Here is an 11098-nt window from a genome sequence, read left to right on the forward strand (position 1 = left end):
TGACACCTCAGTGAGCCACAAATTAGCGCCCACAGCTGCTTGCAGTGGGCCTGCTCAGAGACCACACAATGGAGGTGGGAGGGCGGGGGCGGGCAGAGCGAACACATCAGGCCTTCAAAGAAATAAAGTGACAGGTGCCTTCTTTCCAAGACGGCTGATGCTAGCCACGCCGGACGCTCGCTTTTATGCTCCTGCTCCTCTCCAGGGAGGTGGGCTAGATTGTGCCTACCTTCTCTGCGACACTTCCTAGCTTATTTTCCATAAGGAACAAAATTTATCTTTTCCCAGTTGTTAAATTGCTGCATTTCTTGTAAGTTTTGGGGCCACGATAAGTGAATTGTACACTGAATTTGCCCATGTGAAACATTAATCGTGCCATGATTTCAAGTCATTTAAAAGAATTTATAGGTGGGAATGTAAACAAGTGTCTGGTGAAATACCTACCTTTTTGCTTTAAGGTGAATATCTTCTAAAACAGCACAGCAAGCAGGTTTCAGCGTTGCTCATTACAGCGGTGTCTTCTAAGTGACTGTATCACATCCGGGTGAAATGCTAAAACAGGAACTGTACATTTCTAATGTGACATACAGTGTTCCATAAAATAAAATGATTTGAGCTAGAAGTGTATTTTCTAATGAAGGAATATCTGTAAAAACTTCACAATACGGTATTGTTAGGTAGGATCTGGCATATATTGAAAATGACTAGTTCTTTTAAATTCTTCCCTTTAAAAACTCGATATGCATCTAAAATATTCATTTAATTGTCAGAAATTATTATTTAATGCCCGGGTTTTCATCCATGTGTTTGAAGGAATGGGACAGATGAATGGGACAGAAGAGTATTTTTACAGTTATACCACAAGTTCAAGTTCTCAGTGTCCTAAAAGAAATTTCCAAAGCCAGTGAATTCTACAGAGAGTTTTCAGGGCTTAATGTTACCATCTGGCTTAACAATATATCCCTTTAGTTCCGTAAAGATTTTTTGTCTCCACTAAAAAAAAATTCTTAAAGTTTTCTTTACATATGTTCTTTGGACAATTTGAAAATGTGTTCAGAAAGCAATTAGCTTTTGTGAGCGTTTTCTCAGCCTGCCCATTTGAATCTTGTCTGTGTTTCACTAACCTAAAATCAAACTTTCTCTCCCTTCAGACTGAGGAGCAAAAGGCTTTTGTTATTAGTCTTATTTCTTTGTGAAATTAATTTCCTAATAGATTAGAAGTAATTTCAGCACCCCCTTTAAGAACACACACACATCTTCAAGGAAGCCTTGGATCCAGACACTCGATAATGACCCGGTGATGGAGAGGTCTGGGCGCCGAGTGGGCGAGTGTGGCGCGCTGTGTGCGGCCGTTTGGTGTTTGGTTCTCGCGCTGGGTTTGGTGTTGATCCCTGCCCGGGGCTCTGGCGAGCTCGGGTTGTGCTGCGTGTGCGTGGCGTCACTGGAGTTTCTCAGAGGCTTACATTTAAGGATCACACTTACTGCAGTCACTGCTCGTGCTTTATTGCTTTTACAAGTGGTCTCGAAACCCAGTACTTGAGAATAAACGTACCGGTGCAGTGCTGCTGTAGCACTTTTAAAAATTCTTCTTTGCTCTATTTTGTCAGTGAGCTGATGAGCAACCTCAAAAAAAAAAGCAAATAATAATAATAATAATATAAAAAAAGACCCCGCTGGACCTAAAAAAAAAATGGCTCCCTCTGATGTCCTAGAGACAATAATTATGATGTGCTAGTTAAGCCCAAACTACAGCTGAGGGATTTTACTTTAAAGCGGCGGCTTGGGCGCAAAAATGCATTTATAGCTCTTTGTCTGCACCTCATTATGTGTGGGCCTGATTCATTAAGTAATTGGTTTGCAGTTGTTTACATGAGTATTAAGGCCTTCTTTTCAGCCGCCTTTGAGAGATACATTGTGCAAATGTTGCCTGTGATGAATGCAGAATGAGGGCCGGAGGGTCCGTCCTATTGGCTAAACAGTGCGCTCTGTTGAAAAGCCAGAGAAAGGGATTGGGTGCTGCTTTGCATAGCAATGACTTTCTTAATAAGCGTTACAGATTAATACACACAAGCTATAAAAGATGCAAAGAGATACTCTTAGCACATTTGTACATGCTCATTTCATTGTGATGGCGGCGGGGTCCCGGCGCTTTCATATTGCGTTTTTCAGAGCAGCGGCTTCAGTGCCCGCGCCGTAATAGAAGCCGATGTTTATTGTATTATAAATCACGGGCAAGTAGGCAGATCGGCAACAGTTTATTATTAAAGATTCTTTCCGTGTAAATCTTCCCCCGCCATTGTATTTGCTTCAGCAAAATCATTTTGTGGTTGAGTGGGGATGAAAGGCATAATGTCCGAAGGAGTGAGTCCTAATGGGAAGCTGCTCTCCCAGTAAAGACCACTTGTTCCCTTTTGTTCGGGGGTGCATGCCGGAGCTTCCTCTCTGCAAACATTGTCTCGCCTTACCTTCCCCAGGAAGCGCTCAGCACTCTCCCGGGTCCATCTATTCAGTGCGGAGTAGGTCTTCGCAGCCCGCCTTGGAACTTCAGTTCATTGGAGCCTGCCTCGGAACTCTGGCTTCCGGGGTGGACCAAGAGAACGTTTTTACCAAAAGGACACGTCATTGCCTGGGGGAGAGGTACCAGAAGTCACCCGCACCGCGCTCGGGCAGGGCCGCCGTGGGTGGCCTTCGGGGCCCGCCCTGCAGCCGCGGGCGTGGCCAGTGGAGGGCGCCAGCCTGCAGCAGATGACCCGGTGGGGGCCGGGCAGCGGCTCCTCTCGCCTGATCCCTAGGCTATTTCCCTAAGAAAATATAAAAATGGCAAAGAACAGTCCAGCGAAATAAAAATGGTTTTTTCCCGGGAGTCCTTTAGGTTCTCAAATAAAAGCACTCACCTCTATCTCCAATCTGCATTCTCCCCAAATTCTACCGACTTCGCGAATTCCTACTCCACATTTCTTATCCTAAGCCTGCATACCTTCTCCCCGCCCCCGCACTGAGCACGAGAAAACAGTTGTTTGATTACGTGAAGGGAAGAAGTTAACAAGCTGAGCCCCGGCAGCTAAAAATAACGTCTGCTGTAGGACTCCAGACAAACCATCAGGGGGCGCTCAAACTTTGTCAAATTTAAACCCTCAGCCCTGTGGAGCTTTAAAACTTCAGAGTAGCATTAGCAGACAGTTGACGGCACGAACATCCGGATCTTCTTTTTCCTTTCCAGATTATTTTTCGCCTCCTATTTTTCAGAAACAGAAGTATTCGGAGGCAAATTCAAGCCGAAGATGCTGTTTAAGAAATGTTGACATTGATTACAGCTGACAGTCAAAATCATTAACATTTTTAGAATTTTGAACCCAGGGAACATGTCCTCTCATCAGCTGGTTATTTTCAGTCTTATAATTAGCCCATGGCATTGAGAGGAGACTTTCCGCTGGGAGCCGCCCCTCGCTGTCCCCAACGCCATGGAGTCCCACTGCCAAACCCCACTGACTTGCCTCCAGGTGCCAGCACTTGAGCATGTTTGTTACTGGGCTGGGGTGTGTTTTCGTGAAGCCCAGTTCTATTGGCAGTAGGGCTGAGAGCCAGTGCGCTGGTTACAGCCGGCAGTCGGCCCCCAGGTCTCCTCTATAGCCCGCCTCCCTCAGGGCCAGGCTCAGGGGCTTCACTTGGCTGCTGCGACTTCCCGCGGAGGCTGCTGAGGCCCCCAGCCTCTTGAGCATGGCACAGCCACACCGCACACCCCCGAGAGAGAGAGAGAGAGATCCAGATCTTCCATCTGCTGGTTGACTCCCCAGGTGCCCGCAACTGCCGGAGCTGGGCTGATCAGGAGCCAGGAGCCAGGAGCTTCCTCCCAGTTTCCCATGTGGAGTAGGGGCCCAAGGACTTGGGCCGTCTTCTACTGCTTTCCCAGACCATAGCAGAGAGCTGGATTGGAAGTGGAGCAGCCGGGATTAGAACCAGTACCTACATGGGATCTGCACCCGCCCTTTGGCCCTACTCTTGCACCTGGCTGATGCCTTGTAGGCTTTCAGGGTTGAACTTGGCCTTCTAAAGCTTTCCTCAGCATGAGATCTAGCTTGTCACCACGCCCTTCCAGCTTCGGCCATGGCTGCTTTCTGTCATCAACTGGTGCAGGCATAGAGGCCATTTGCCATACCTTGCTCTGTGGTTTTTAACCTATGTCAATTATTGTTTGAGGGTGTCTGTCTCCCTCCTGGAGTGTGGGTGCTTCACGACTGGGGATCAAGAGGCTGGTGTTAGGCCTAGCGGGTTAAGCTGCTGCTTGCGATGCCAGCATCCCCAAATGGGAGCACCTGTTTGAGCTGCTCCGCTTCCAGTCCAACTTCCTGCTAATGTGCCTGGTGCGGGAGCAGATGATGGCCCACGTACTTGGGCCCCTGTGTGGGAGACCCAGCTGGAGTTCCTGGCTCCTGGCCCAGCCCTGGCTACTGTGGCCATTTGGGGAGTGAACCAGCAGATGGAAGATCTCTATCTCTCTCCCTCATTCTCTTTGTCACTTTCAAATAATTTTTTTAATGGCAGAGTTGAATCTGACTTGTTCTCTACCACAGCCCCACTTATTCCCTTTATGGCAGTTTTTGTATTTGCTGGGAAGGTGTATGAATGAATGAATGCATGGACGAATGAATGATCTACAGACTGACTACCCTGCCGACTCGCTCAGGGAAGGCCTGGCCAAGGCAGCTTTGCTGCCTCTCCCCCATCCTGAGTGTTCCAGAATGCACACCAGCCCGTGCATGTCAGTTTACACGTCATGCATAGCGGCTTCCATGCCACGGCCAGGGAGCTGAGCCGCTGTGACAGCCCTTGTGGTCCACGAAGCCTGAACCCCTCACTGCTGCGTGCTCTGCTGAGCCCCTTCGCCAGCCTCTGTGCCATACACGATAGAGACAGTACACTCATGCCATCAGGGAGGAGGCAGGTCCCAGCACGTGTGAGGACGTGTGGTGGCCACATTCCCTGGCCTGCAACTTCAGCTCCTGGTCGTTGTCTGTCTGCAGGAAGTCTCACGCTGTTCCTCTCGGCCTCACCAACTTCCCACACATTTCACAGAGTGTGTGCCAGCTCCCTGTGATTGAAATACTCCCAAAGCCACCCTTTTTAGCCAGGGGACAGGCAGAAAAAACAGGTCCCAGTGGCTCCCTGGAGACGTGGCTTCTGGAATTCACTGTTGCCCACAATGCCGCTATGCGGTACAGCCTCATGGTCGCCTCCACAGTGGAACCCGCTGAGTGACTCGGAACACGATTTGCATATGTGATTTTCATGTGCCCTGTTTGCAGCGTTGTATGTGGCTTTTCCTTTTCTTTTTCTTTCCCTTTTTTTTGGGGGGGAGGAGGGAGGTGCGGGGAGCGTTTCTGGATTTTTTCTTTTCTTCACAGTTGGGAACGACCTGATTCTGAAGTGGCATGTAATGCACAGTTTGGTTTACATGATGCCAGTTACTAAATTGAGAGCCTGCAAGCAGAGCCCTGTGCTGAGTGGGGGTCGTTCACTCATTGCGCACTGAGCACCGGCCTGCCCCGGTGGGAGGAAGCGGACAGGGCCTCAGTGGAGCCCCCATCCCCCGGGGCCAGGGCTTGTACATTGAACAGCAACTTTGATGCCGACTGAGGCTTGGGGTGGGGGGTGGGGGTGGAGAAGATGACAGGAGAGCCTGACCTTGGCTCCTCTCATCTGGAAGTGGACCTTGAAGTCACAACTCAGGATTTAGGTCTTTTTGCCCGAAAGCAATGGGAAGGTATGGAGGAATTTCAAGCAAAAAAGGGGCATGATTGGATTTGTGTCTTGGAACGCTGGTTCTTGGCGCTGAGTGGAAAGTGGACGGCTGGGGATAGCACAGCTGCGGGTGCTACCAGTTAGATGAAGGCTGCAGAGATCCAGGCGTGTTGACCAGGGAGGCGGCCGCACAGCGGGAAATGCCGAACACTCGGAAAGTAGAACCACTCGGGGAGTTCCACTCAGGGAAGCAGCAGTGGTAGGACCGAGCGGCTGATTGGCTGTGGCTGAGCCGAGGAGCGGGGCATGGCATTGCTGGAGGGGCAGCTGTGCCCCTTGCAGAGAGGGGAGGAAGGGCCTGGCTGGGCGTGGGAGGGGGCGCCGGGAGGCTGCTGAGCCTGGTTGTGGAGGGAAGTGTGGACCGCGAGGCCCCCTGGAGGAGGCCGGTGGAGCTCACCACATGGAACTCCGAGAAGTGACCCAGGCTGTGGGGGCCTGGCCCCAGCTCACCTGCCACCATGCCCTTGTTCCTCTGCCGCTGCCCCATCCTGCCATGTGCTGTCCCTCAGGTCCAGCCTGTGAGCTCCTCTCCACCTTTCAAAGCTGAGCCCAGAGTTGCCTGTGCTGTCTGTCCCTGCAGAAGGCAGTAGCCTTACCCACTCGCTGTAGTTGTTAACTACCTGGGCTGCAGGTGGCAAGTTAGCCTCTCTCAGCACCCCTGCCGGCATTTTTGGAACCCACCTCTCCCCTCTAGCACGCAGCCGAGTTTCCACAGCTGATGGGAGATGGGCGATTAGTGGACAGAAGGCGCAGTTGGGATTGTTGTGTGTGTCAGCTCCCTCACCAACATCTCCCTGCGTTCTAATGTGTTGAACCCTACTCCAGGCATTTCACTGTTAGCCCAGCTGCACACAGGGGTGGTGGCGAAGGGGGACCAGCGCTTGCTGTGCACACACGCATGGCGCACGCCGGGTGCACGCCTGGCACACCCAGGATGGAGGGGACCCGGCGGGGCCTGCCGAGGGGGCCACACGGGGGCTGCTGCTGCTGCTGTTGCCATGGTGACACTCCCAGAAAGCATCAACACGCACCACCAGCCACAGCGGTGCTCACATTCTCGTGTGCTTTCAACATCTGGAAAGTAAATGAAGTTGCTGGCCTTTTGGGGAATAATGGTGCTTCTTCCCAAACATGCTCATTGAAAAAGTACTGAGAACGGTCTGGTGGCTTTTTTTTTTTTTTCAGGACTTAGTTTTTTTTTTTTTTTATCTTAACAGGGGTGAAAAGCAGAAAAACCTGATCACCAACTTGAAGTCCAACGGTAAGAGAAATAACTGCATGCTGGATTTCATCTGCAGTTCAACCAAAAAAAATTGTTTGTGACATATGGGAGTTTCCTACACCCCCGTGTGAGGACTGGGAAGTGGGCCCGTGATCCCAGAAACACGCCCTGAGATCTCCCTGGGGTGGGATCTGAGGCCCCTGGAGGCACAGGTCTTCAGCCCAGGGCCACCCAGCAGCCGTGGACCACAGCAGCAGAGCCGTTTAGTTTACAGGGCTCCCGGCTGCCAGCTCCAAGTCCTCCCCAGCTCCGGCATTTCTCCCTGCGCGGTGCTGCCTGCCTCTCCCCATCCTCCCTGCTGTCCCGCAGGAGCACCCATTGCTCCTGGTGCGCCGGGGGCCTGTAGGAAGCCTGATGGCTTCTCTTCACATCCGGACCCTCCCTCATCCCATCCGTCTTCCACCCTGCTGCTGGCATTGCAAGCCTCATGACCCTTCTTCCCTTCCTGCTCAGGGGCTACCAGGGCCTGTGGGGTACCGCCTAAACTTTTCTCCATTCATGGCCTGGCTGCATACGGGCTGCCATCCAGCTCATTCCTCCCAGAGGTTTTTGCTCCGTGGGTCTAGCCACGACCAGCTTTCCCAGGGCACGCACAGCCTGTGCCTCAGTGCCTCTGCTCATGCTGTTTCTTCTCTGTGAAGTTCTTTCCCTCCTCCTCGGCCTGGGGAGTGCCTGTCCACCCTTCAGCACCTGGCTCGCAGGGAGACTAACCCTAACCCCCTTCCACCATGACACTGCGGCACATCCCCTTCCCAGCTGGGGCTCTCTCAGCCCCTGTCTCCTTGACCTCTAGCCCCAGCAGGGCCTCCCAGCGTGGCCACCATTACCCTTGTTACTACAGCCACCCGTCCAACCTCTGTCAGCCCCAGCTTGCTCAACAAAATGGAGACGGTGATACCTCTTCTACCAGGCTGATGCGACGATGCAATGGCGGGTGTGCCGTGTAGACTTTGGTAGTCGGGCAGGTTGTCTGGGGAGTAGACGCTGTTGGTGCCCCTGCCACATCCTGTCAGACCCCCAGGAGGTCCCCTCCGCTCCGATGCACAGGTGAGGCCGTCTCTGGCCACACCGCAGGGGCGTGTTCAGCTCTCGCAGGGCAGCAAGATGTGCCAGAGTTGATGCCTTGGGTTCAGAGCAGCCTTCAGCTGGCAGATGGCAGGTGGGGGGGCCTGTGCTCTGCTGGGACAGTGTGAGGAGAGTTCCACAGCCTCCCAGAGGGGTCCCTGCAGGCTTGAGCCCCAGCCGCCCGCGGCAGCCCTGCTCACTAACACCCTACACCCTTTCTTGGCGTCTTCTCTTCCCTGCGTCCCTCTCCCCACAGTCCTAGGAGCACCTCCCACATAAGCCGTGTGTACCACGTCCTGCCCCACGCTGAACGTCTGCTGCATTGTCCTCCACCCTGTCTTTCCCTTCCCCCTCCCTGCCCTCATAACCAGAGGGAGGCAGAAGTGGAGAAGCCGTGACGTAGCAGGGTAAACCACCACCTGCAATGCCGGGAACTTGTAGTCCCGGCTGCACCACTTCCTGTCCAGCTCCCTGCTGATGAGCCTGGGAGGGCAGCGGAGGATGGCCCAAGTGCTTGGGCCCTGCACCCACAGGGAGACCCAGATGGAACTGCTGCCTCCTGGCTTCGGGCTGGCCCTGCCCCAGCTGTTGTAGCCATTTAGGAAGTAAAACAGCAGATAAAAGCACATGCTCTCTCTCTCTCTCTCTCTCTCTCTCTCTTTCTCTCTCTCTCTCTGGAACTCTATCCTTGAAATAAATAAATAAATAAATAAAATGGAGGAGTAGCCGGGGTGAGACAGTGTCAGGCCTGACAAAGCCCCCCAGGTAGCCCCAGTCTGAAACCCCTAACCTGTGGTGAAGAGACGAGCACACCGCAAGGGACAAGGGAGTGTTCTGTGTGTGGAGCACGCCGTGAGCCGTGGGAACCTGTGCGGTGCTGACACGCGCTGCGGTGTCCGCCCAGGCGTGGCATGTGGGCTCCCTGTTGGAACCCTGCAGGCCGGTGCTAGCCAGTTAACCAGTTAACCAGGCCTGCTGGGCTGAGCCGTAAACTCCGGGTCGGAGCGTGCACACTAACGAGCTGTCTGCTTTTCTCTTGCAGTCTTTTGGGGTGAGTCGGATGACAGCAACTCAGAAATTGAAGCTGCCTTACGCCCTAGAAACTGTGACACGTCCAACGATGATTTTGATGACTTTTATGATTAACACACTGTAACATCTGTTGGAAATAAAGTCTTCAGACAAACTGAAACCCTGTGTTCATCCGCGACGTCGAAAGTGAACATGTGCTTCTAAGTGTTCAAGTCACTGGATGGGGAAACTTGGGCCCCATTGTGATGCAGGGGAGGATTGATGGCGTGGATCTGAGCTAGCATGGTCATGTCAGTCATGCGTCATCAAGCAGCAGAGCGATAACTGCAGGGCGCGACCAAATTCACAGGCTGGTCCTACTTTTTTTTTTTTTTTTTTTTTTTTTTTTTTGACAGGCAGAGTGGACAGTGAGACAGAGAGACAGAGAGAAAGGTCTTCCTTTGCCGTTGGTTCACCCTCCAATGGCCGCCGCGGCCGGCGCGCTGTGGCCGGCGCACCGCGCTGATGCGATGGCAGGAGCCAGGAGCCAGGTGCTTTTCCTGGTCTCCCATGGGGTGCAGGGCCCAAGCACCTGGGCCATCCTCCACTGCACTCCCTGGCCACAGCAGAGAGCTGGCCTGGAAGAGGGGCAACCGCGACAGAATCCGGCGCCCCGACCGGGACTAGAACCTGGTGTGCCAGCGCCGCTAGGCAGAGGATTAGCCTAGTGAGCCGCGGCGCCGGCCTGGTCCTACATTTTATGTGGAAATTCAAGGGGCCCAGAATAGCCCAAACAATCTTTCTTTTTGTTTTAATAAACAGAATGTGCTTACATTTCAGTGTGTAACTTCTGCACAGATAAAACCCCACAGTAACCTAAAAGGAATAACTTTTCATTTACAGTGTGTGAATACTGACATCCTTAATTATAAATGAACTCTTAGAAATCAGTTACCAAGGGGCTGATGTTATAAAGGAAGGGAAAAATAAAGGAACAGAGCAAAACGAAGTGATGTGATGACTAATAGGACTGCGTGAAGACGTCCTCCTTACCACCAGGAGACAGAGCACTTTCTCTGTTGCCTTACGATATCTGTGATTAACATGACTGATACCTAATGTTTGCGATTCTAGGACATGGAGAACTATCATTCCAACTCTGGGAGGAGAGCTCATGCCCATGAGGGGAAAAATCTACTCAAAGTGTAGATTTACGCACGTGCTCGGCCCTGGTGCGTCCAACTCATCCAAACTATTCTAAAAGACTTGGACAAATCCAGGTTCTTAAGTATGTCCACTACACAGAAAATCTGTTGCTAACATTTTGCTTCGCCAAAAAAAAGTACTTGTATCAATTTGTTTATGAAAACAATGCTCTACTCTGTGTACAAAACCCCACTGGGAAGTTGAATTAGCAGGGGGAAAGATACTAGAAACACTAGAGTGCAGGGATTCCGGTGTGCTTCCTGTGCTTCGACTGCACCCCGTTGTGAGTGAGGATTGCAAATGCGTGCATTTACAGAAGCACTCAGATGGAGCCCTTGGAGTTCCACTGCCTGCAGCATCTCTGCATTCCAGCTCTTTAGGTTTCAACAGCAACAGTGAAAACAGTCATCCTGCTGGAATGTTCTTTCCAGTGGCCGCCTGTCAAGGTCATCTTCCAGAATGAGATTTCTCAGTCCAGGTTTTCTTATCTGCAGGGAATGTCCACTACAACACGGGTCAATGGACAACAAAACAAAAGCTTGAAAAACAAAGTTAACACACACGTTGTGGTTTGAAGCTTTTTAAAAACTAGGGTCCAGCTCTGTGGCACAGCACCTTGAGCTTTCGCTAGTAATGTCAGCATCCCATACTGGAGTGCTGGTTTGAGTCTCAGCTGCTCCACTTTTGATCCAGCTTCCTGCTAATGCACCTGAGAAGCAGTGAAAGTCAAGTACT

At 51.9% G+C, this 11098-nt stretch overlaps 1 protein-coding gene across 6 annotated transcripts in view; it reads left to right on the forward strand.

Annotated features, from left to right (window-relative positions):
* The window catches only part of KIZ (kizuna centrosomal protein), a 113943-nt gene extending 104605 nt beyond the window's left edge, over positions 1 to 9338 (forward strand). For all 6 annotated transcript variants that reach the window (XR_016216037.1, XR_016216038.1, XM_089307366.1 and 3 more), the window contains 2 exons: positions 7017 to 7060; positions 9189 to 9338. Coding sequence is in view for 4 of the 6 variants with exons in the window: in XM_089307366.1 (XP_089163492.1) it covers positions 7017 to 7060; positions 9189 to 9292 (148 nt within the window). In the remaining 2 variants the exon portion in view is untranslated. The remainder of the gene's footprint in view (positions 1 to 7016; positions 7061 to 9188) is intronic.
* Positions 9339 to 11098: the final 1760 nt, after the last annotated feature.

The sequence above is a fragment of the Oryctolagus cuniculus genome, chromosome 11 (assembly GCF_051225735.1).
Source record: "Oryctolagus cuniculus isolate XC-2025 breed Fujian yellow rabbit chromosome 11, ASM5122573v1, whole genome shotgun sequence".
Classification (NCBI taxonomy): Eukaryota; Metazoa; Chordata; class Mammalia; order Lagomorpha; family Leporidae; genus Oryctolagus; species Oryctolagus cuniculus.